Source organism: Phacochoerus africanus, chromosome 11 (assembly GCF_016906955.1).
Source record: "Phacochoerus africanus isolate WHEZ1 chromosome 11, ROS_Pafr_v1, whole genome shotgun sequence".
NCBI lineage: Eukaryota > Metazoa > Chordata > Mammalia > Artiodactyla > Suidae > Phacochoerus > Phacochoerus africanus.
The window spans coordinates 119,080,461-119,107,032 of NC_062554.1; the positions used below are offsets into that span (position 1 = coordinate 119,080,461).

Sequence of the window (26,572 nt, forward strand, 5' to 3'; positions counted from 1 at the left end):
GACACAGGAAAATGAGGCAGCAGCCAGGAAGCCGAGAGCTACCCCTTCCCCGGTCAGGCTGTGCCTCGTGGGTGAAGGGACCCCATGGCCCTCCCTGGAGTTGGGGACTTGCCGGCTCCAGGAGCCACCCCCTCCCCGTCACCTGCAGCTCCTTGTGCCGCCCCCGAAGTTGCAGCAGCCAGTCTGGCTCCAGCTCCCTGTCTCCTGGGCGGCGGTGGCGCTCTAAAACCAGAGGGTCCGATAGCTTCAGTCTCTCTGCCAGCTGTGCCAGGTTTCCAGACCGTCGGGGCAGGAGGAGGAGAGAAATGAGAAGAGAAGTGGACAGGCCAGGGGGAGAGGCAGTAAGAAAGAGGAAGAAAGGGAGCCTTCACTCACTTGTAAACCACATCACAAAGAAGAATGGCCAGGTAGCAAATGCAAAGGTATCTCCCCCAAATCGCAACATAAACAGTCAACCCATCTTGGTGGTAGATACTTATATAAAATAGGAGGAGAAACTATGATTCTGCTTTATGTCTCTGCACAGCTGGCCTCAGGAACAGTGCTTCTCAGACTTCAGGGCTCCCAGGAATCACCTGGAACCTGGTTAAAAATGCCAATTCTGATCCCAGAAGTCCGTGGGGCCTGAGACTCTGCATTTCTAACAAGCCCCCCTACAAGGGGAGGCCCACGCTGCTAGTCGAAGGACTACTTGTATGGCAAGACTGTTTCATCATTAAGTCTCCAAACTTTCCTATACCTCTATTCTGGGTCCTGAGCTTCCCTCAACCATCATCCTACTGGCAGAAATTTGCCAGGGAAGGGGGCTCAGCACCACCAATTTTCTTGGTTATGGACTCCAATACTTGGGCCTCATCTGAAGCAAAGCAAAAACTGATATTAAGTTGCCTTTTACTCTCTGCTAATGGATTTTTCTTCAATTCATCGGAACAACTATTTGCCTGATTGTTTTCTTTCTTAGGAACTAAAAGTTGCCCTGTTTCTGTTTTCTTTTTTTTTTTTTTCTTTGAATGTATCTCACATGTAATCAAATATTCCATGCATTTAAAAGCGTTTTAATAAGGACCATCTCCTGTTTTAATCACTAAAATATATTTTCTAAACCCAGTTTTTATCATTAGAGCGGTTCACTGTTAACATGCAGTTTTAACTGTACCAAAACAGCAGATGCAAAAATGAATTTCCTGCATGGTACCCGCCTGGTTTCCAGTCCCCCGATTTCACTGCCTCCACACCCCCCACACCCTCCTGCCACAGCATCCTTCTTTGTGCAGTGTCAGGCCGCTGCTTATCACATCTGGGCATGCATATGTGGTCAAAGACAGCCATGGGCTCCAATTTTACAGCATGTTCAAAGGAGATGAAATGGGGAGTCTGAGCCGCTTTACAATAGTTTTCTCTGAACACTGAAGATAACACACCTGCAGAGAACCCTTTGAGAAGCTCACCTTGATGAGTTCCACTAATAGCAACGGGTGACTGCTCTCCCCCTGGCTCAGGAGGGCTGTGCTGATGGCTTCGCAGTAATGCAAGGCCTGGGACGCAAGGCCGTAATCTGCCAGACGGGAAGCATAAAGGAGTTTATACACCTGTGAAAGGAGCAGAGCCAGTGATGAGTCCATCCAGGCAGGGAATGAAAGAGGGACATGGGAGATAAGACTTCTTGGAAGTCAGCTGGCTGCCAACTTCCTCTAACTCTGGATCCAAACATTTCACGAGGGCCTTGTGCCACTGGGGGCATTCTATCTGTGTTCACATGGGGTTCCAAATCCAGCCCACAGTTCCTGCATTATAGAGAAAGGGATGGAAGGCACATCGGCTGAACCTCCCGAGGCTCTGGTCACCATGGCAATGTACCAGTCTTCACTCCTTATTGGCAGCCCACATCTCTAGGAAGCCTGGTGTATACCGGGCACAGGACAAGGCATGGGCCAGGGATGGGGGTGGGATTGTATAAAAAAATGAAAAAAAAATGACTCCAGTGCAGTAAGATACAAGTAAGGGTGCAGAGAAGCACAAGGGACCGAGCCAGATGGAGCATGAGGGCTGGGAATCAGATAGACCCAAGTTCAAATCCAAGCTCCATGCCAGGTATGGGACATTGAGCTACTCACCCCACCTCCCCTCTGTGCCCTGGTTTCCTCACTATACTAGGGGGATGATATACCATCTCCCCCTTGGTTGTTGTGAAGATGCAATGAGATACTAAGTCCTTGGAACAAATGGTACCCAAGAGATGTGAGCTGATAGCATGGAACACTTCTGAACCTCTTTTGAGAAAGGAGTGTAATCACACCTACCTCACAGGATCAGAAATCATTCAGTCAAACATCACAGCACAAAAAAATAAATGAAAACAAAAGTAAAAAACCTCTTCTAAAAAAGGGGGGGGGGGCATCATAGCACAGTGCCAGGCATGTAGAACTCATTCCCCAACACCAGCCAATCTTATTGCTTTCAGCACAAAGACAGCTGAGAGGTGGGATGATTAAAGAGAAATAAAGAGACTGAAGACCTGTGTGGATGCAAAGGAGCTGGTCGAGCAGGGCTTTGATGGAGGAAATGGGCCTTTGGTAAAACTCTTTAAAAAGATACTCATTGGGTCATTTCCCTACAGATGGTAATTCATTCATTTCCAAGCCTTTGTTTGTTTTGTGTTTCACTGTGTGTGTGTGCGTGTGTGTGTGTGTGTGTGTGTGTGTGTGTGTGTTGCACTCTCAATACAGACACTGAAGCGGGCTTTATGGATTTCAGGGGACAACAGGGCATCCAGTAGAGAGATTGAGATGAGAAGTTGGAACGTGGAGGCGGAACCACAGCTGCAGCCCTGAAGGGAAGAAAGAAAGGTGGGGGCCAAGGACAGACAGAGCAGGGAGGAAATTCCAGAACTGAAGATGGAGATATCCAAGAGAGATAGGCGAGGCAGGCAGAAGGAGAGGAAAAAGGGTAAGCGGCCCCGAGAGGCCTTCCTGCCCCCACTCCCTGCAGGATGGCCATGGAGCTGAGCGGAAGGTGAGGTCCTTTGGCGGAAGGAGCCGCAGGGCAGGCGTGAGGCGATAACGCCAGGCTGCCACCGATTCTCATTCACCAAGAGTGAGATGGGAGCCTCCAGCCAAGAGGCCACAGCAGTGTTCTGCCTTTCCATCTTAAAATGTAGACCCTTAGGGGGCCTAGAAAGAAATCCTAACCCTTCCCACACTCCAGCTAATGAGGAAAAGTCCAGGGGATGACTCAGCCCGGCCCCTGTGTGCCAGATAGCAAAGCTGAAAATCCAGCCGCCCATGGCCAAGGGGGCGCAGCCAAAGTGGTGGCCTGGCGAGGGTTCAGTTACCTGGAAAGAAGGGATGAAGGATTTGGGGCGGCCCAGCATCTGACAATATTCGAAGATTTCCGTCCTCTGGATGGCCTCAGTTGTTGCAAATTTCAAAAACTCTTGACTAAAATCAGGGAATAACAACAAAAGAGATTGAGGTGGGGGCGGGTAGGGGGCGGATTTCAATCCTAGCAGAGAGCCAAACACCAGCTGCACCCATTCGCGGTAAAGCTTCTGTCCTGGGCTGATCCCTGGGGCAGCTCCAAGAGAGAAAGAGAATCTGTGGCCCCATAGGCTCTAAGGGGAGGGAGGTCCCCTGCCTTCTTCACTGGAGGGTCCCTTAAGGCAAGCTGCCCTCCCTCTTCGCTGGGTAGGGCACTGGGTCGGGCACTGGGTCGTCCCCCACCCCCACCCCCATAAGCACGCTGAGGGCCAGACTCAATGCAAGAGCCCAGAGTGGGCATCTGCGAGAGGCCAGCCTGCAGAAGAGCAGAAAAGATGGAGCGAGGTGAGAAGGTGACGTTTCGGAAAGAAGGCCCGGCAGGCAGAGGGCGACACTGCTGAGCCAAAAGTCAAATGCGGGTCCCTGTGTTGGACGGTCCTTCTAGTGAGGAAGCCAACTGGGTGAACGTGATCAGAGGGCCCTGGGAGTCCCCACGGGCCCCCAGACAGCTGCCTGGTTTGAAATCATAATCACATGGGCTACCCCTGTGGTCAGGACTCTATCTCCAGAAACATCCTTGTACAATGTAAACCTAGGAGGGAGACATATTAACCCATTTCTCTTACTGTCACATCTGGCCAGGATGAGCTTCTTTGATAAGCTATGTCCCATCGGAGAAAATGACCTTAACAACAGGCCCTGGGATGAGCGTTTCTACAAAGAAGAGCCTGACAGTCTGGATGCCAAGTCCAACCTGAGCCCACACTAGCTGTGCTATCTTCGACAGGTTACTCAACCTCTCTGTGCCTGTTTCCCTCCTCTATAAAGTGAAGATTAAAAATATGCCTTCTTGGACTTGGAACGCAGACTTGTTTGCTGCGGGGCAGAGTGGGGGGAAGAGAAGGGGATGGACAGGGAGCTTGGGGTTGGTAGATGAAAACTATTTCATTAGAATGTATGGGTGACGGGGTCCTACCCTACAGCACAGGGAACGAGTGTCGAGTATCTTGGGTTAGAACATGAAGGAAACTTTGAAAATAATGCATGTGTATGAGTGGCTGGTTCACTTTGCTGTGCAGCAGAAATGGAAGGAATATTGTAAATCAACTATACTTTAATAAAAAAAATTTTTTTAACTCAAAAAATATATATATGCCTTCTTCCCAGGATAAATGCGTGATGATAAAAGGAAATAGTGCAAATAAAATGGATGGCTCAATGTAAGAGCATAGGAATTCTTAACTGTTACAGGGAAAGAGAAAGACCCAGAATGCGGGCTGGCTAGAGAACAAACAGGTCTATTGGTCCATTTAGTCGCTCTCTGAGAGCTTATTAAGATCCTTCCGCGTGAAAAGCCTAATGCTACGGCCAGCAGGGAATAAGCGACAGGCAGGACTGAGTAGTTTGTGTTAGTCAGTGCAGGTTGTGGCGACTCAACACAAACTTCTTCCACTTTCGGGTTTGGCCCAAGGCAGGCTCTGAAAACAGTCCCGGGGCGGCCTAAAGCAAAGAGCCTCCACCTGCCCCAATCTCACTAGCGTTTCGCAGGAGTCCGTCTCTGGTCGTGGAGTCAGGGCGCCACCGAGTGGCCAGAGCGGCACAATACAACTCACAGGCACCGGCTCGCCGCTTCCCCGAGCAGCGCCTGGGCTCGACGCCCCCTGGCGATGTGATGCGGCACCCACTCGGCAGCATCTCACCCAGAACCCACCTGTGCCCGAAAATCATCCCAGGGGAGGGGACCAGCAGTAGCTGAAATTCACACAAGACGATGGAAAATGGAACCATGAAGGCCCTTCAAACAATCCCCGGAATGACGTCCTTCCCACTCCCTTTCCCCCCAAATTATGACATACCTGTGGCTACTGCCCAGCAAAGCCAGGTGGTCTGTCTTGACGGTGTAGTATCCGAAGGGCACGTGAGCCATGAGGTAGCAGAAGTGAGCTGCCTCCACCAGCCCCTTGCCAGCTGCAGGAGGAGAACAAGCCTGGGTTATGGGACATGCCCACCACCCACATAGGAGGGAGAGGGCTGGAGAGGGGGCTCTGAGGTCCTAGCGGAACCTCATGAGAACAAAGCCTCGAGCTTTCCACACCACGAGTCACGGACTCCAAACCCCACTCCCTCTCCGACCACATTTTTTTTTTGTCTTTTGTCTTTTTAGGGCTGCACCTGCAGCATATGGAGGTTCCCAGGCTAGGGGTCTAATCAGAGCTGTTACTGCCGGCCTACACCACAGCCACAGCCACAGCCACAGCCACAGCCACGCCAGATCCAAGCTGCATCTGTGACCTACACCGCAGTTCACATCATCGCCGGATCCTTAACCCACTGAGCGAGGCCAGGGATCGAACCCTCAACCTCCTGGTTCCTAGTCGGATTCGTTTCCACTGCGCCACCACGGGAATTCCTCCCACCGGATTTTTGACTTCTGACATTACATTTCACTTCGCCTCTGCCAGCATAAGGCACTATTTCCCATTCTCCCTAATGGATTTTTGATGAGGAAGTTTCTAAGCCTCTGAGTCCTTCCGGAGGGGAAAAAATGAGTACAGATACCTGCACCTGAGCCGGGAAGCAAGCGGGCCGTTGGGGGTGGCAGGTTTTTAACTAGGCTTCTTGGGGCACTAATGCCTCCCCTGCTGAAATCCAACAATAGAAGGCTTTTCCCAGCGCTCATAAAAAATCACATTCATTACCAAACCATTCCCAGTTTTAAAAGGTTCTCCCATACATTTTCCATTACCTCAACATTAAATGAATTCAAATAGATAAAGCAACAAGCACAGTGCCTGGTGCCCAAGAAGGTTCCACAAAAGTTAGTCCTCTTTCTACCCAGGTGCCCAAAAAGCTGCCCTATTTGAGGGGGCACCACCTCACACGTAGCTATTTTAAGTTTCACAGAGCAGCAGTTCACCAAGTTCCACAAAGTGAAGATTTTCAGACGTTCTTCCAAATCTTGACCAAATCGGAGGACCACTGATCTGGAATATTCAACAGCCCCTAAGTGTTTACAAGGCCACGTTCACAGAGAGATGATAGAAATAAAGACGACACAATTACCCAGGGTAGGTCAGGCAAAAATAGGTTTTCCTATTGGGTTGAGCTGGGTCAGGGCTGGACTAACAGCAGCAGTGGGGAAGATACCCGTGGGTTAACTCTGTCTGCAGGGGAGTCTGACCCGAGGCTGGGAAATCAATGACTTAGGGCAGCCTCGGACAGCAGCAGGACTCCAGAGTCTCAGGAGCCTGGCCTGCACTGGCTCACAGCAGAAATCGGGGAGATGGCAAGGCAAGGACATTCCTTTCCCTGGAGTTTCTTCCTCCGAACACTGAAGCTACTGGGGGAAAGGAAAGGCTGAGGCAGAGACTGGGGCCCAGCACAGATCCTAAGACTCTACGCCCAGTGTGTTTAAGGCTGGCCTGAGACACCGGAGAGGAGAGGCGGGCGCGGGCTGGTTTCTGCTTACCCAGGGTGTCCCCCATGGTGACGATCGTGCGCTGATACAGCTCCGGGTCCCCACCCTGATTCGACAGAATCACAGCCAGGTGAGGTCTCCAGTCTCCCCACTGCTTGTCCCCACAACACTGAAAAGCAGCAGAAAAATTGAACGCTAAGTATAGGCAGCCCCGACGAGAATGTAGGTAAGGAATCTTGTCTATTTCCTGGTTTGCATGAGACACGCATTATTCTGCCAGTGATGCAGTCATTCGTTGATTTTGAGTTCTCTTTTTATTTATTCTTTTTTTTTTTTTTTGGTCTTTTTGTCTTTTTAAGGGCCGCACTCGCAGCATATGGAGGTTCCCAGGCTAGGGGTCTAATTGGAGCTGTTGACACCGGCCTAAGCCAGAGCCACTGCAATGCCAGATCTGAGCCACGTCTGTGACCTACACCACGGCTCACAGCAACGCTGGATCCTTAACCCACTGAGCAAGGCCAGGGATCGAACCCACAACCTCAGGATTCCTGGTCGGATTGGTTTCCACTGCGCCACAATGGGAACTCCAGAGTTCTCTTTTTAAAAAAGAAGAGCTCCTAGAAGAATGATAGGCAGACAGACAGAAAGACGGACACACACACACACACACACACACACACACAGGGATATCGGTAGGTAGATAAATAAAATGACACTATTGGTCACTAATTTCTTCCTGGTGGTGCCCCTAACCCCAGTACCTAGGGACAATTTAAAAAACAAAAAAAAAATGATGTTTTGATGGGAGAAGTAAGATCAGTACCCTTGGTTCATGAGAAGAAGAGCTCACATTAGCCAATTAGAAGCAGGGGAGCACTGGGCTCCTGATACCTTACCAAATGGCTAACATTTTCTGGTTTTACCATGTCTGGTCCCACACATCTCCTGTAATATTGACAACAACCCTGTGACATTTAACTCCTATTGCCCCAATAACAGTGAGAAAACCAAGCCAAGTGGCCCAGCCAGCACGCAATCCCCATTCATCTTCCTCTGGCAGAGGGCTTTGTCCCTCCCTCGTGCGACAATGCAGGAGCAGCAGAGCTCCACGAGGGGGCGGTAGAGGTCAAACAGAGACCTGGGGGTGGGTAGAAGCTCAACACAAAGGATGGTCCACTCTTCTCCAGAACGAAGGGGAATTTGAGGGCAGGAAAGATCCACAGAGAAACAATACAATGTCACAAAAACAACATGGAACCTGGATCCAACTGGAGTCCTGCCTCTTGGGCAAGTTTCTTTGTGTCTTTGAACCTTTGTTTCCTCATCTCTTAAACCGAGATCATGCTATCTAACCGACAGGATTATCGTCGATAGATAAGAAGAGAGGTGAAGCACATAGCACAGTCCCTTACACTTGGTTTGCACTTAATACACTACTTGTAGGTTTAAATGCACACGTGTGCACACACGCGTGCACATGCACACGTGCACACAGGGAAGCCCAGCAAAGGAAAGAGGTGATCTGCAGACCATCTCCAATTTGTTCCACAGAATGGGTAGAGCAGGAGATTGACAATAATAGCTAAGATCTCGAGGTCAAAACAATTCACAATTACTTGGTATTGTCTTTGTATTATCCCGCAGAACAAAAGATGCTTTATCTAAGTCCTTATCTGGGCAATGCAGTGGGACTGAGGACAACGATGATAACAAATCACAATATCAACAGCAATTGTCACTTAGGGCGCTCTGACCATGGACCATGCCCCAGGCTAAGCATTTCTCCCCGCAACAATCACATGCATTGGGTACTATTATTATCCTCATTTTAACATCTAAGCCAGGCTCTTTCTTGTTGGAACTAAAGGAACTAGCAAAAGAAAAGCCTTGCTAAAAGAACAAAAATCCAGAAGTAATTCTTCTGCCTCCTGCCCAGATGATTTGGAAAAAAAAAAAAAAATCACTGTAAAGCAGATCTATGGAGAGAGGGAGAAAAAGAAAGAGAGAAAGACAGAGAACACTTATTAACCAATTTCAATAGGCCAAGCATGGTGGTTGACATATTTAGATAATCTCTCCCCTCTAATGTTTACAGTAGCTCTGTAAAAATGCCCACAAAGATGAAAAGCTAAGGCTCTGAGATTAAGTAACAAGGCCCGGTTCGCACAGCAGTGAGGAGCAGCATCTAGGTTAAGCCTACGACAGAAGCCCACGTCTGTGTTTTCCAGCTGCCATGCTTTTTCCACTCCACCTCTTGGGGCAAGTACTAAAGACTAGCCTTTTACTGAATGCTATGATGCTCAAACACTAGGGTCAAAACCTGTACTGATACATCCACTCTGGTTCCTCAGTTTTCTCACCCAAAAGTGGGGAACAATTAGCAAACTCTCCCACTGCAATGAGACCCAATGGACGATGTGTTGATTACATCATTTCCTGCATTTAGTGCTTTGCAACATGATGCAATTTCACTGCAGAGCACCGGCACTTAGCAGAATTGTGAGGTGTGCCCCATGTTCCAAAAGGGCCACTTGGCTTGATGACAGGGCATGACAGTCATCATTTCTCTTTTCTTTTCTTGAAATTGTCCACAAGGAACAAGTACAACAAAAAAACAAAAGCATTTAAAAAAAAAAAAAGTCCATGTTCATTAAAACTAGATGTCAGCAAAAATACAAGCCTCTAAATACAAGGAAAGGCTTCTAAAAGTAATGGAGATTGAACAGCGGTGAGTTTAGGAGGCAGAGAGAGAGAGAATGTATGACAGAGGGGATCCCACAGCCACCTCTGTTGACTGGGAACCCAGAAAACCCAGGTCCTGTGGAAATGCCAGCTGACCCCTCCCCAGCTCAAACCTCCCGTAAGTAACAGTCCAGGGAAGACTCAAAGCCTGTGAAGGAACAAGTACAGAATCTGTACAGATATACCATCAAGATAAAAGGCGGGGAGGACTTCCCATTAGGGCTCAGCGGGTTTCAAATCCAACTAGTATCCATGAGGACACAGGTTTGATCCCTGGCCTCACTCAGTGGGTTAAGGATACCGCATTGATGTGAGCTGTGGTGTAGGTTGCAGACATGGTTCAGATCTGGTGTGGCTGTGGCTGTGGCTGTGGCGTAGGCTTGCTGGAGCAGCTCTGGTTTGACCCTTAGCCTGGGAACTTCCATATGCAGCAGATGCAGCCCTAAAAAGACAAAACATTTAAAAAATAAATAAAAAGAGGGGGGGGAGGTGAAGAGACCAGAAGAATGTGACTGCAACACAAAGAATTGTCACCAAACATTTCACCATAAATTTAAGTAAAATAAAGCAATGAAGCATTTTCCTCTATGAAGCAAAGGCCTAAGGCTAAGTTATAGGAGCAGAGGAAAGAGATGGTGGACAAGAGAAGGAGGTAAATGTGACCAGCAGAGCTCAGGAGAAAAGTGGTAGAAAAATCAATGAAATAAAGACAAAAATTGAGACAGCCAAGAGACACTGATGAAAATACAGTAAGGGACACACAGGATGGAAACAGGGAGAAAAGCAAAAGAGAAGAAAGAAAGAACTGGAGTTCCCTGGTGACCTAGCAGGTTAAGGATCTGTTGTCACTGCTGTGGCATGGGTTTGATCCCAGGCCCAGGAACTTCTGCATGTTTTGGGTGTGGCAAAAAAAAAAAAAAAAAAGAATGAATTAAAACAAAGGTGTTTTTAATTAAAGGGAAAATTATGTACATAATTCATATATGTATATATGTAGAGTTCATTCATATATATATGAAATATATTATGTACCAAGGGAGCTTCTGAAAAGAAAACCAAAATAAGAGGGAAAAAAAAATACACAGCAGAAATGAATCTGACTAGGAACCATGAGGTTGTGGGTTCGATCCATGGCCTCACTCAGTGGGCTAAGGATCCAGCGTTGCCATGAGCTGTGGTATAGCTCACAGACGAGGCTTGGATTTGGTGTTGCTGTGGCTGTGGTGTAGGCCGGCAGCTGTAGCTCTGATTCGACCCCTAGCCTGGGAAACTCCATGAGTACAGCCCTAAAAACCAAAAAAAAAAAAGGGAAAAAACAAATATTAAAGGATATAACCCAAGAAATTTCTCCCAAATTTTAAGATATGGATCCACATATTAAAAGTATGCTATATCCCCAAAAAACTGACACAGGCGGTCAGAAACAGATATATCTTAGTACAGTTATTGGATGTCAAAGAAAAGGAAGGAGGAGTTTCCACTGTGGCGCAGTGGGTTAAAAATCCAACTGCAGCTGCTTAGGTCACTGTGAAGGCACAGGTTCAATCACCAGCCCAGTGCAGTGGGTTAGAGGGTCCAGATTGCCACAGGCGCTTCCACACCTGGCCCAGGAACTTCCATATGCCATAGGTGTAGCCATTAAAAAAAAAAAGGGAAGGAATACCTTGTGGCAAAAAGATCAAGTCATCAATAAGTAACAAGGACCTACTGTATAGCACAGGGAAATCTACCCAATATTCGGACAGCCTATATGGGAAAAGAACCTGAAAAAGAAAGGTTATAGTATATGTATACCTGATTCACTTTGCTGTACACCTGGTGCTAACACATCACTGTAAGTCAGCTATATGCCAATGAAATTTTTAAAATAAACAATTAATAAACATCTAAAAAAGATCGAATATCTTATCAAGTTGGCCTCAGAATTCTCGGGAACCCATGCTGAGGACACATAGAATCTAAGGTGACCCCCTTTGAAGGGTCCCGGGCAGCGGTGGGAAGGAAGGCAGGCTGGCTTGTGGGAAAGAGAGAAGCCGCCTGGGGTTGTCTCACTATTGGCCACACAGCCGCCTGGGGTTGTCTCACTATTGGCCACACAGCAGGCAGCGGTGGGACTGTGCAAAGGGCATGAACTTTGAAGTCAGACAGACCTGCACTGATCCTGACTCCACTAACTCCTAGCTCTGTGATCTTGGGTCCTTTTACACCTTCGCCTCTCAGTTTTCACGTCTGCAAAACAGGGATAATAGTTTCGATCTCTCTGTGTTAAATGAAATAATACACATCACAGCGCTTTGCACAGGGCCAGGCACGTGGGAGGTGATTAACGAACAGTTATTATTGACTTTTCATCTCTAAAGCCATCAGCTCATTCCTGAGCAGTTCCCACCCCCTAAACCTTTAAGGCGGGGACAGGTGTTGGTGTTGCGGGGCGGGGGGGGGACCGAGCTTACCGTGGCCGCCTGGGGGATCCTCCCCGACATGAGCTGGAAGAGGGTCTGCAGCGGGTCGTTGAGCGCCAGCGTGCTGGTGAAGCTGCAGAGAAAGGGGACCTTCCGTGGGACCCAGCCAAGACAGCCTTCTCTTCGAAGATGACTTTGGCTTGGCTCTTTGGGTTTGCCTCTGCTCCATCCCACTTTCGGATCTCCGTTCCACCCCACACACCCCCCAGAGAACTCTGTTGCGGGCGATCTTCTGCATCTTGGCACGCATGCCCCAGCTCTCGAGGAACCCTTTCTAGAGAGGCCTTGCTTCATCACAGAGATGAGCCACCAGCATTTCAAACACCCCTCGAGGGCCCGCCCAGCGGTTAACCGAAACCTTGTCTCTGTGGGCCCCGCCTCCCCAGCGCCCCTCCCCCTCCTCCAGCCAAGCCCGCAGCTCTCAGCGCTGCTGCTCAAGCTCATCGCCAGTCTGGGTCTGTAGTGCTTTTACTCACAAGCACGGAATAGTCATTTTCAATAACCAAAGAGGCGTAGAGCAGGGACCAGAAATGATCCTGCTGATGACGAACCATGGGATCTGCTTAACAAGGACATAATGAGCTGGATGGCTGATTTGGGACTTAAGCATTCTCAGCAAGAGAGATTTTTCACGAGTCACTGGGCCCCGTCAAACATCAATGGCCCAGGGCAAAAGTCTGTAGCGGAGACTGACGCTAGCTACAGTGCCTGGCTGTGGGATGTCCATATCCAAAACCCAAGGGAAACTCCTCAAAACACCGTTTTGTTTGTTTGTTTGTTTTTTGCCATGCCAGTGGCATGTGGAAGTTCCCAGGCCAGGGATCAAACTACCACAGCAGTGACAAGGCCAAATGCTTAACCACTAGGCCACCAGGGAACTCCTGAACACTGTCTTTTTTTTTTTTTTTTTTAACAACACCCTTCTGTCTCTGAACTCGATGAAGCACGGTGGTGTTGCTAGTTCCCAGGAAAGCCGAGGATCACAAGACCGGGCTCGCCAGGAATGTCCCTCCCACTAAACTTAAAGGGAGGGTGTCCATCTTCTCATCCAACTCTGCCCAACTTCAGGGACGACCCATTTAAATATAAGATAGGCAGAGAAGGTAGCGTCACAGCTCTAACCAACAGGAGAAAGTAAATGCTGAGATAACATTCTTCTCACTGCTCCTTACAGGACGGCGCCTGCCCGCCCCCATCGGTGCCCGACAACCCACGGATGCTAAGTGCAGCCTGAAGGGCTGACTCCAGCACCCCCGTAGCCACCACCTCCATTTGATTCTGAGTCGCTTTCACTGTTTCATCGCCCTTGTTCTAAATTCCTGCCCTTGTACTCACACCTCCATTCCTATCCCGTCCTGGTTTGGGTCTTCTTCCGGGTCCCCCCACACCCTGGTCCTAGATGCCAGCGTGTTTCTGACTAAAGGCGTCCCTTCAGTCTTGGCATTGCCCACTAGTCGAAGACTTCTGGCTCTAGTCCCCAGGACTACAAACCCCTTTTCCCACCACAGCTCATGGTCCTGCAGCCCCATATCCCTCCCTACTTAGCACCCACACCCCCACTGCAGGACTAATCAGTAGACTCTCAGTCCTCAGGCTCTGTAAGCTACCCTAAGTGATCACCTATCCTCTCACTGATGGAACTCTCTAGAACAGACCATCCCAAAGAGAGAAGGCTAATGCAATGTAGAAACCCACTTAATTTTTAGAAACTCTGACCCTAAGAAATATTAATAAAATGTTTTATTCAACTTAGTAACGAGAAAAAAAAATGTGTCTGTATCTACGTTGTAAGAATCTGGAGAAGGAATTGTGGCTCAGCGGGTTAAGAACCTGACATAGTGTCTGTGAGGATGTGGGTTCGATCCCTGGCCTCGCTTAGTGGATTAGGGATCCAGCATTGCTGCAAGCTGTAGCATAGGTCACAGATGTGGCTTGGATCCTGCATTGCTGTGGCTGTGGCATAGGCCGGCAGCTGCAGCTCTGATTTGACCCCTAGCCTGGGATCTTCCATATGTCACAGGTAAAAAGAAAAAAAAAAAAGAATCTGGAGAAGAGAAATGCTACATCCAATTTAGAATTAGAGTAGACCTTCTCAGAACATCTTGCGTTTCTCCCCACCCTCATCCCTACCTTTAGGGGTAAGGACCCTCTGCTCCACTGGTGTCCTTTGCAAGCCCCCAACTCACCTACTCATGACCCAGCTGTAGGTCCTTGAGTCCATCTTGCTGGCAAGGAACAAAGCGTGGCCCCACAAATGGTTCTTCATGGCCCACTCCAAGGCTTCCTGAAAACACAGACCTCACCTTCAGTACCGCCTTACCTTCTCCTAATAACAGCAAATGACTGTGCTCAGGTACTGCTGTTCCCTGAGTAGTAGAGGCTGGACCTCCAGGAAGACTTGCGGAGCCTCGAACGTGAATTTGAGAAAGGAATAGCAGGGAAATGGCTTCAACTGGCATGCATTTCTTCCTAAGTTGTCCCCTTCTCCAGCCTTCACTTTATCAAAACCCACTATGCAATTTCATTAACTCCCCCTCAAACATGATTTCCACTTTATCTCTCCAGAAAAAGTCACACAATACTCTTATGAACCTAAGCACCAAAAACAAGCATCTCAGTCCAAGGATTACGTCAAATCCTCAAAAGGCAAGTTGCAAGATGGCACTCATGAGGGTAGAGGAAGTGTCTTTATTATGGACTGTGGCAGAAACCACCAATTCCTCACCAAATCTAAGCTCTCCGTCCTGGACCAAGAGCTTAATGGCATTTCCTACCTCCCTGGCACCCAGGTGTGGCTGAGTTCTAGGCTATCTGATGGAAACAGAAGCGATGCTTCAAGATCTGGCCCACGGAACCCCCCTTGCTTAATCTTCCATGGCCTCTTCCCCAACTGGCTAGAATGAAGATGGCATCTGGAAATTTTAGAGCCTCTGTGTTGAAGATGGTGGGGCCTCCTACAGCTGAGTCCCTGAATGACTGCATGGAGGAGGCTGCCCCATCTTGTAATCACCCGCCCAGGACCCTTGCACAAAGATAAAGAGGCTGCTATGATGTTTATGCCAGTATAGACAGCAGATAACTTACCCCACATCATACTGTAACTAACTGCTTGCTATCAAGTACTTGTTAACTATCAACTTCATAGGGCCAGTTAATGACACCATTAACTTGGTGACATGGGTTAGAAACTGCAAATTTTAAAACATACACATACATATTCACCTCTTCATTGAATTTTCAGAACTACTTAGTAAGGACTTAATTCATATATGAGGTTTTGACCTGGTATGAATAACTTCCTTTGTGCCTCCCAGATAATGGGATTTTTGGACAGGAAGTCACTAAAGAGATTTTCCACCTCTGAATGAAAATTTATTTGATTATCCCAACATCTCCCATGTTATCTTATTTGAAGAGAGAATACATACTCCGCCATTAAAAGGAACGAAATACTGGCATTTTTAGCAACATGGATGGACCAAGAAATTATCATGCTAAGTGAAGCCAGTTAGACAATGAAACACCACCATCAAATGCTTTCACTGACATGTGGAATCCGAAAAAAGGACACAGTGAACTTCTTTGCAGAACAGATACTGACTCAACAGACTTTGAAAAACCTGTGGTTTCCAAAGGAGACAGTTCGGGAGGTAGGTGGTGCGCTGGGGTTGTGGGATGGAAAGCCTATGAAACTGGATTGTGATGATCATTGTACAACTATAAATGTAATAAATTCATTGAGTAATTTGAAAAAAGAAGGAAATTCAGCCTCACATACAGTACAAGTAAAAATGATATTAAGCTTTACTTTTTTAGAAAAAGAAAAGAAGATTTTTTTTTTGCTATGTTAAATTATTTCACAATGGCGTTTTTTCAAAGGAGTTAAATGATTGGTTGGGAATTACTAGTTAAAAATCTGTGTCCCTAAAAATATGATATAGGAATAAGAAATTGAGAATTTATATCATGAATAGCAGTCCCACACAGTGCCAGAAATCCCAATCAAGTATTAATAAAGGTTTTATTTATTTATTTTATTTTATAGTTTGCTTTTTAGGGCTGCATATGGAGGTTCCCAGGCTAGGGGTCTAATCGGAGCTACGGTTGCCGGCCTACACCAGAGCCATAGCAATGCGGGATCCAAGCCACGTCTGCAACCTACCACAGCTCACGACAACGCCTGATCCTTAACCCACTGAGGGAGGCCAGGGATCGAACCCACAGCCTCATGGTTCCTAGTTGGATTCATTTCTGCTGCACCACAACGGAAACTCCAATAAAGGTTTTAAAGATGGGTGGTATCCAGCTCCTCATAGATCAGCCTGAGCTCCTTGTACCCTATCTATCCATCACCTACCTTTGGGTCAAGGTACTACAAGTAATACGGTGGGTGGTTACAAGCCCAAGCTCAGGCACCAGGCTGCCTAGATCTAAACCCTGGCTTTGTCACTGACTAATTTTCCTCATTTGCAAATACAAAGAACCTAACAGACAGGGTTTCTACCAAGATAAATGAAATAATGCATGTAAGGTGTTAAGTGAGTATCTCGCAGATAGAAAGTATATTTCTTTGTCTTTTTTTTTCTTTTCTTTTCTTTTGTCTTTTGACCTTTTAGGGCCGCACCTGCAGCATATGGAGGTTCCCAGGCTAAGGGTCACTCCAGAGTCACGGCAACACCAGATCCGAGCCGTGTCTGCAACTCGCCACAATGCCTGATCCTTAACCCACCGAGCAAGGCCAGGGATCGAACCCACAACCTCATGGTTCCTAGTCGGATTCGTTTCCGCTGCACCCCAATGGGAACTGCATTATTTATCATTCTTAAGGAAACGTAGTATCACTGATTTATCTCTGTACCCCCCCCTGAGTTCAATGCCTTAGAAGTAGTGGCTGCTTAATAAATGTCTACTGGATAAATGAATCACTGGTGAAATAGCAAGTCCCTATTATATAATGAATATATATATATATATATATATATATATATATGCTGTTAACACACTATAAATTGATCTCAATAATTTTCACTAAGTATCACATCTAGCGCTTATTTAAAAGATAACATCAGTGGGGGAGGGGAGATTGGAAGTTTGGGATTAGCAGATACAAATATATAGAAAAGATAAACAAGGTCCTACTGTAGAGTACAGGGGATTACATTCAATATCCTTTGATAAACCATAATGCAAAAGAATGTGACAAAGAATGTGTGTGTGTATGTACACGCACACACACACGTACATAATATATATACACATATACATAACTGAATCACTTTGCTGTACAGCAGAAATTACCACAATATTATAAATCAATTCTTCTTCAATAAAACTTTTTTAAAAGTAAAATAAAAATAAAAGATACAAACCCATACCACAATTAAAGATTTAAATGTAAAGGTGAAGTCACAATAGCGCTTCAATTTTATTCTCACAAGTTAATTTTGAAACAGGAAAAGTCTTTCTAAATATGTCCCCCCCAAGAAGCAATTTTGGACAGAAAAGCCTAAAACAAGGAAAGAGCTCCTAGAAATCAGTAAGTGCAAATTAAAGACCCAACAGAAAAAATGTGGAAAATCCATGACAAAAAAATATTCAGAGATTAAAGGCAATTCAGCTTCACTTAAGACGAAATGCAAATAACTACACTATTTTTTTTCACCTCTCGGATTGGTACATAGCAAAAAGTTTGGAAACACACTGGGCTGGAGAAAGTGTGGGGAGACAGGCACTCTCCTACATTGCTAGCAATCTGTACAACCTCTGAAAAGGTAATTTTTCAATAATCTATCAAAATTACAAACCACAGACCCTTTGACCCAAAGCTTCCACTTCTAGAAACTTTCCAAATATACATGCTCTCCGACAGCACAAAATGACAATGCTGCAACATTCACTATAACAGCACAGGACCAGCAGTGATCTAGATGTCAATCTTTAGAGGTGTAGCTGAATCAATTACCATTTATATATTTGTCGTTTTTATAGAAACCTATACAGCCATAAGAAATAATAAGGCAGCCATTTATAGATTATAAAGAATAGGAGTCAGCAATTTGTGGCCTGAAGACAAATTCAGCCCACTGCCCATTTTGGTATAGCCCAGAAGTTAAGAAGCATTTTTACATTTTTAAATGATTGGGGGAAAAAAAAGAAAAATAATGTTTCATTATACATGGAAGTGATTCATTATTCACATTTCTGCCCATAAATAAAGTTGTATTGAAACACAGTCACATCCATCTATTTACAGATTGTGGCTGCTTTCACCAAACAAGAGTTGAGCAGAGACCCCCTGGCCTATGAAGCCTAAAACAGTCCCTGTCTGTCCTTTTACAGAAAAACACTGCCAACCCCAACATGGAGTGTTTTCTAAAATATTTTGTTAAACTGATAAAAGGAAGGTCAAGAAATGTATATAGTATGCTCTAAGGGAAAAAGGGAGAAAATAAAAAACTTTTGACTTTTAAATCAAGTTGATTCAAATTGATTTCAATCATATATTCAAATATACAAAGTTTAAGACTTTTGTAAAATGTGAATTCAAAATTAAACAAGACATAAGATAGGTAAATATGTAAGGTGATGGATATGTTAATTAACTTACTGGGGGATATCCTTCATAATGAAATCTTTTCATAATCCTTTCAAATCATCACATTTTACACTTTAAGATTTTATTTGTCAAATATGCCTCAATTTGTTGTTGTTTTGGTCTTTTTAGGGCCAGGCTCATAGCATGTGGAAGTTCCTAGGCTAGAGGTCAAATCAGAGCTACAGCTGCTGGCCACAGCAATGCAGGATCTGAGCCACATCTTCGACCTACACCACAGCTCAAGGCAACGCCAGATCTTTAACCCACTGAGCGAGGCCAGGGATGGAGCCGCATCCTCATGGATCCTAGTGGGGTTCCTTAACCGCTGAGCCACGACGGGAACTCCCTATAGTCCATTTTTAAACAGTACATTTTAATGCATGAGACTATTTCACCACAAAATCTTAAGTGGAAAAAAATGCATATGTAATTTCATTTGATCTTTAATATATATGCATAGTAAATATTAGAAGGAGAGCAATTAAAATGCTAATGGGTGTTATTTTTTAATGGTAGGACTGGGGGGTTTGGTTTTGTTTTTGTTTTCTTTGTACTTTCCTGAACTTCTTAAGTGCTATAAAACGAGTATGTTCCCCACATAATCGGGGGAGGGGGAGGGGGGGGGATGCCGATCACTTTTTTAAGCAGGAGCGGGCCCCACACTTGCCTTCTTCCTTCCGTAGTAGAGCAGCTTCGTGAACTTCTCCACGATCTGCGCAGGCGTGTCCATGCTGGGCGGGATCTCCCCGGTGAGCAGGTTCCGGCTCCCCGAGCTCAGCACTGGCCAGTCCTCATCCGTCAGGCTGATGAGGTTGGCCACAGGCGGCTGCCGCTTGTACTTCTCCAGCTTCGTGCAGTCTTGCATCAGCAGCTCCGCGATGTCAGACCCCACCATGGACTGCAAGGCAAAAAGGGCGGTCCTGAGGAAGAACCCTATTCCTCCGCTTGTTTGGCCGCCCAGGCCGAGGAAGGAAGCCCCAGGGCACCTGCCCTCTTCGGGAGGAGGCAGACCTGCAAACACAAGACGGTCCCTCGTGTGTCTTTTCTGCTGCCTGTCAGGAGCCACGGAGATGACCAGAAATGTGCACGCTCTCATAGGTGAATTATCTGCCTGGCGCAGCAACCCAAGAACTGGCCGGTCACCCCAGGCTAGTGGACAAGGACACTAACAAGCCGGCATTGCCATCTGAGTTGCCATCTGAGCAGTTTTTCCTTTGAGGCCATTTGCAGCTTCTTTCATGTTACTTTTTTTTTTTTTTTGGTCTTTTTTGCCTTTTCTAGGGCTGCTCCTGCTGCATATAGAGGTTCCCAGGCTAGGGGTTGAATCGGAGCTGTAGCCACTGACCTACCTACGCCAGAGCCACAGCAACACGGGATCCAAGCCGCGTCTGCAACCTACAGCACAGCTCACGGCAACGCCGGATCCTCAACCCACTGAGCAAGGTCAGGGATCGAACCGCAACCTCATGGTTCCTAGTCGGATTCGTTAACCACTGCGCCACAACGGGAACTCCTCATGTTCCCTTTTCTAATCGTGCCTTACCTGAATCTTCTCTCTCCCAAGAAAGACTTAAATTCCAATCCAGCCTGCACCTGCCCACCCACCAGCGCGGTAATACTGACCCCGTTCTGCCGACAAAGGAGAACCAACAGTTGCCACAGCAGAGCCGAGTCTCTGCTCCCCTGTGTCTCAGATCTGCGGCTCTGCGCTGCTTTCTGCTGGCAAAAGGTCATGATGTCCACCTTGTGTACATCTTCCCTGTGGAAAGATTTCAGGGAGCCAAGAGTGAGGGGCAGACTCCTCCCCTCTGTAGGACCACAGGCCCCTCCCACAGTGAGGGGCTGGGGCTGGGACAGAAGCCTGATGACCCAGGACCCGGTAAGGAGTCTGTAGCTACAGGAGGGTTGTTTTCTTGTGGAGCACAAAGGGACCTCCCAGTCCCTTGCCCACCCTCTCCATTTTACAGAGGAGGAAACTGAGGCCCAGACACCTGAAATCACTGTTTGGGTGGCAGAGGAGAGCACAGACTTTGGGGTCAGACAACCCTGAGTTTAAATCTAACCTGCCACTTCTCAGCTTACCCAGGTTTATCTCCCCTGATCCCTGCTCTTTCCCCTAAAATAGAGATATTTTTAAAAAATCTACCTCCATGCAAAAAGAAATTAGCCAATTATGTAGGGTATATAAGTGCTCAATAAACAGGAATGATTAGGAGTTCCCATCATGGCTCAGTGGAAACGAATCCGATTAGGAACCATGAGGTTGCGGGTTCGATCCCTCGCCCCACTAAGTGGGTTAAGGATCTGGCATTGCACTGAGCTGTGGTGTAGGTCGTAGATGTGGCTCAGATCTAATGTTGCTGTGGCTGTGGTATAGGCCAGCATCTGTAGCTCTGATTCGACCCCTAGCCTGGTAACCTCCATATGCCACAGGTGTGGCCCTAAAAAGCAAAAAATTTTAAAAAAAAATTTAAGTACCCTAGTGTCCAAATATTCAACTCAGGGTTCTACCCCACCTCTGTATAGCTGTGTGTGAGAAATAGAGACACTCATTTTTACATGAAGGAACTGTCAAAAGACTATAGAGTTTTTCTCGGAGGGGGAAGCTTGGGTGAGGATACATTTCCATAGCAGTGATGATCTTGAAAGGACTGAGATGTGCAGCATCTCACATGAGTCTCACAGAGCCCACCTGAGTAGACACAGCTTATGTTAAAGCATTTTTAAAAGGAAAACGAATGCTCAGAAAGGGCTGCCTAAGCTGCCTGCCATGGACGCCTGGGCCTAAAACCCAGGTCCTCTGACCCCAGCCTGGACTTGTCTTTCCACAGCAAAAAGCACCTTGACCATTTATCAGAAACAGACTAGGAATGTGGAAGCAGTTCCAGCTCCATCCTGCAGAGGGCAGACTTGCACACTGTCCAGCAACAAATGCGGCCCATGTTCCTTATGGCTCCAGAAAATTTTTTTCCATATGATCCACTTGCCTGTGATTTCCCAGGCTGTGCTCCACTTCTCTATCAGCTTCAGTAGCATTAAGTACACAGGACACTAAAACCTCCTCCCATGCAGCCTTTGTAAAATAGAACTGATTTCAGACTTTTAAACATTTCATTTCTCTTTCTGCCTCTCCACACTCAAATTGCTTGTCAAAAGGACTCCGGCCACATTTGGCTCCAACGTGTAGCACAGAGAAGCTACTCTGATGGGATGGACCTTTTCTTTCAAGGAAGCCAAGAACACATCCCCAAAATGCTGACTCAGATCAGAGCAGGAAGATTTCAAAAGCCCTTATTTGGCAGCTCTCATGGTAATTTACCTGACCAAGGGTCCCGGGAAAGTCCTCATCTCTTCTTGCTCCTCAGAATCATTAAGAATAACCTGGAACAAAAAACTCAAAATTGGTCTTTAAGACTACGTCCACCCGGAGCTCCCGTCGTGGCGCAGTGGTTAACAAATCCGACTAGGAACCATGAGGTTGCGGGTTCGATCCCTGCCTTTGCTCAGTGGGTCAAGGATCCGGTGTTGTCGTGAGCTGTGGTGTAGGCTGCAGACGCGGCTCAGATCCCGTGTTGCTGTGGCTCTGGCGTAGGCTGGCAGCTACAGCTCCGATTAGACCCCTAGCCTGGGAACCTCCATGTGCTGCGGGAGCGGCCCAAGAAATGGCAAAAAGACAAAAAAAAAAAAAAGACTACATCCACCCAACGCCCCTTTGGGTCTAGTCCCATATCAGAACCCAGAGCCATGGTCCCAGGACATGGCTCAGGGCCTCCTGGAGAAAGCAGGACAAAAATGAGTTCTCTGGTTGCTGAATCTGAGCCAAGAGTATCTCAGGAAAAACATGAAGTCTAGCATCACTTCTGTCAGAGAGGAGGCCCATTCATTCCTTCACACACACACACACACACACACACACACACACAGAGACCAGTCCACGGAGTGTATGGCCCAGGTCTCCCACCCTATTCCTGAAGATGCCTGGTCTTGGGCAAAGGGAAGCAGGGAGCAACGTGCCGGCCCTTCGGGGACACAGAATCTTGTTTACCTCCATGCTGTGCAGTTCAACAAGGGCCGTCTCTCCATCCCCGGGACAGCTGGGACCCACACACACCAGCTGACCCCCTGGCCCAAAACTCACAGGCATGTGAGGGACGTAGAACTTCATGGGTGCCTTGGGACCAGCCGCCGAGACATCCTCTGACCAAGAGACACAGGAGGGCACTGTTAGCATAACTGCCCCTGCTTTGCTTTACTTGAGAAATACCCCATAAACACATTTCTTTCCAAATTCCACCTGGGTCCAAGCTAAGAATCTAACTGAACTACAGCATTAGAAGAAGCCCATGCCCGAGGCCAGCGTGGAGCCTCTGAGACTATGTCCGAATGTAATGCAAGCAGTCGATGGTTTGGTCCAAATGACAACGCACCGGGCCCAGAGACCGTGATGGGGACAGGCCAGGGGCTCTGGCTCTCACGGCCCCAGGACTCAAGACAAGCCTCCTACATCCAGACCTTCGTGATCTGCCTTCATGCTCCCAAAGTGAGCCTGGCCTTTACTTTCGCCACCTGTTACCTAACAGCTCCTCTGAGTGCCTCCTCTCCCAGCCTGCTGATGGCCAGGGGCATTGTTCCCTTCCAAGAACCAGCTGTGATGCAATCTCCAGGGCTAGAGAAAAGGTGGGGAAGGGAACCAAACCTTGGCCACACCGCCCAGGAGGCTTACGTCCGCAAATGAGGCAGACAAATAATCTGCTCTTGGCAATACAGGAGAAAGGTGACTTTCCAAGAGATGTGCCCTCTTCTCATGGGAGGCAGCCAACTCCTCTGACCCCTCCAGTACCCACCAGCCTGAACTGGACTCCAAGCTGTGGAAGCCGTGGGGTCGTGCGGCTCGAAGGCGTCGGCCATGTACTGGCTGAGCTCATAGCTGCTGGAGCTGAGACCAGACTCGTGCTGTCGGAGAAGGTTGGACTCCTCCATCAGGGATGGCTGAAAGTTAAAAACAATGAAAACCTACATGAAGCAGAAGCACTTTCCGAGAGACAGTCTGCCCAAGTGTTTCTTCCAAGCAATAAAATTCAGACTTTATCAAATAAATTTAGTGAATGTGGATGGTTTGAAAGGAAAAGAAGGGATCATGCAATTGACAGGTGTTTGCTAAAGGATTCATTCTGGTCTGGGGGGAAAGCGCAGGTCCTGGGGTAGGGGGTGGATTCAAATTCCAGCTTTGTCAATACCTAGTTGCTGTGACCTTGAACAAGTGATTTAGACTCTCTGACCCCAGTACCTTCATCGGTAATGGAGATAATTACATCTACCCTGTATAGTTCAAGAACTTGATCTTGCATTCATTTACCAACTGTTTTTTGTTTCTGTTTGTTTTTTACAGCCATACCTGTGGCATATGGACATTCCCGTGCTAGGGGTCAAATCAGAGCTGCACCTGCAGGCCTGCGCCACAGCCACAACAACCCTGGATCTGAGCCACGTCTGCACCTATGCCACAGTTTGCAGCCATGCCCAGTCCTTAACCCACTGAGCGAGGCCAGGGATTGAACTCACATCGTCACGGACACTATGTTGGGTTCTTAACCCACTGAGCCACAGTGGGAGCTCCTCATCGCCAACTGTTTAATGCACAATTACCATGCTCCAGGGGCTGGGCTTTCCCTTAGGGATACAGGTGACTAGAAATTCACAGAACTTACATCCTGGGAGGATTGGAGAACAAGGGATGTAAATCATGATGCAAAAGCTCTTTGTCCACTGTAAGGTGCCGCACGTGTGTATGGCTGGCTGTTATTTTGTGTTGTGTTACTGTTAGTCACACTAGGGGCCCTGGCCTGTAAAGCTCAGGTATACAGAAGAGAGGGTGTCCCCAAATCAGACAGATCTCATCAGGGAAACAAAATTAACACACGACCGTCGAAACTTAAGAGCTTGTCTTTGTAGGATCTTTGCAACGTCTCCATAGATTTCATATTCTTCCAAAATTTAATGTTTATTTTGAAAAATTCAAGAGCTTCATTTTGTAGGCCGGCTGGTATACACAGTAAGGTTTTAGAAGAGAGATGGTGGAGTTAAGAAAGACCTGAATTAAAAGATTCTAGCAACTTCCCTCTTCCTGAGTAAAAGAAATCGCTAGTCCTCTGGGGTACTGGTGATAGCCTCGTCTCCTCTTTCCAAGCATCTTGGAGTGGCTTGGGTGACACTTCCTGAGCCAGCCGATTGACTTGGCAAGAAAATGCAAAAGGTTCAGATCAGGACTCCAGGCCCAGAAGACGGAAACAGGAAGCCGGGAAAGGCTCTGCCAAGTGGGGAGGAGTGGGACCCCTTAGAAATGCTGGCCACTGGGGACTCCCACCCCAACCCAGCTCCCTGCCCTGCCACTGTTGACAGTGGCAGTTGTGATGCACTGTCACAGACCACCAGCCTCATGTCACTTCAGGTTACCTTGTTTTTCTGGGCCTCAGTTAACAGACTCTCTGGAAGTAAGTCCCCAGGCTCCTCCTGTCCAGAGTTTGAAGCAGGACTGTCTTTATACGGGTTCTGACTCTTAGATCTGCAGCGAAATGACAGGAGCAGGTGAGAGGGGGTCTGGGCCAGGCCAGCAAGGCTGAGCTGCTCTCTGCTGGAGGCTGTTCTATTGCAAAGTGCGGGCAGGGTTCAGGTTGGCTCATGTGCCTCAGGGAAAAGCCTAGTCCTCCCTTCTGCAACCTCGATCCATTAACCCCAGAAAAACAGGAGCTCCTGGGGTTCATAATACGGTTGCTAGAAGTGGTCCCAAACCCAGCAGAAAAGGCTCAGTTGCTGCAGCCTGACATCCAGAATGACTTAAATCAGAGCAGTTGGGTTGCTAAGTTCCAGGCAGGGAAAGGCCCCAGCCCTAAGGGCATCAGGACAGGTGCTTGCACCAAATGCTCTTCCCCACTGGCCTTCTCCCAGGGCAGAACCCATTCTCAGAGCACAGGAGTGGGCAGAGAAGCACCACTGCCCAAGGCAGGGCCCAATCATGAGAACTTTTGCAAGGCCACATCTGTTCCAAGGCCAACACAGATTTAAGGCCCTCCTTTAAGAAGGACCTCAGGAGTTCCCGTTGTGGCTCCACAGGTTCAGAACCTGACAGTGTCCATGAGGATGCAGGTTTGATCCCTGGCCTCACTCAGTAAGTTAAGGATCCGGCGTTGCCGTGAGCTGTGGTGTAGGTCGTAGATGCGGCTCGGATCCCGAGTTGCTGTCGCTGCGGCATAGGTCTGCAGCTGCAGCTCTGAATCGACCCCTAGCCTGGGAACTTCCAAATGTCACGGGTGTAGCCCTATTAAAAAAAAAAAAAAAAAAAAAAAGGACCTAATGTAATCTCACAGTTGGGGGAACTCACGGCAGGTATTGGAAACTGCCTCTCAGAATTAAGACTCCCTCCTCCAAGAATCCATGTTAACAGCTGGCCCAGCCATCCTGGGCTACTCCCACATCCCTGGGGCCAGAACGAAAGCAGACAGGCTTCCAAAGGTGAGGGACGAGCACCTGACACCATGAGGTTTGTTCAGCATGGCCTGGGTTTGGCCAAATAAGGCTGAATCAGCCTCTCCTTTCACACTTCCTGGAACTGGGGCTCACTTACTGGAACTGCGTCTCAGCAAATGGACTCTTCTGGTTTGCACGCTGATGTTCCTGGAGGTACTTTTGATCTCGATAATCTTCGTGCCAGACGTAAGGACTCCCTTGCCTCGGCACTGCACCCTCAGAGAAAACAAAGACAAGTCACTTTCCACTCCCAAGAGTTCAGAAAGATACCAGCAAGCTGTGAAGCTGAGTTGCCGGCAAACAGCAGGTATAAAAACACACAGTCACCCTTCACTATCCATGGGGGAACTGGTTT

General features: G+C 47.6%; 1 protein-coding gene across 1 annotated transcript in view; it reads right to left on the reverse strand.

Moving 5' to 3' along the window:
• SEC16B (SEC16 homolog B, endoplasmic reticulum export factor) overlaps nucleotides 1-26,572 on the reverse strand; it is a 50,293-nt gene that overhangs the window by 15,722 nt on the left and 7,999 nt on the right. The window contains 14 exon segments of the mRNA XM_047753201.1: nucleotides 143-262; nucleotides 1,449-1,589; nucleotides 3,332-3,437; nucleotides 5,333-5,444; nucleotides 6,946-7,063; nucleotides 12,090-12,171; nucleotides 14,285-14,382; nucleotides 19,361-19,591; nucleotides 20,317-20,452; nucleotides 22,013-22,074; nucleotides 22,739-22,890; nucleotides 23,538-23,682; nucleotides 25,147-25,255; nucleotides 26,315-26,426. Of these exon segments, the coding sequence (XP_047609157.1) occupies nucleotides 143-262; nucleotides 1,449-1,589; nucleotides 3,332-3,437; nucleotides 5,333-5,444; nucleotides 6,946-7,063; nucleotides 12,090-12,171; nucleotides 14,285-14,382; nucleotides 19,361-19,591; nucleotides 20,317-20,452; nucleotides 22,013-22,074; nucleotides 22,739-22,890; nucleotides 23,538-23,682; nucleotides 25,147-25,255; nucleotides 26,315-26,426 (1,724 nt within the window).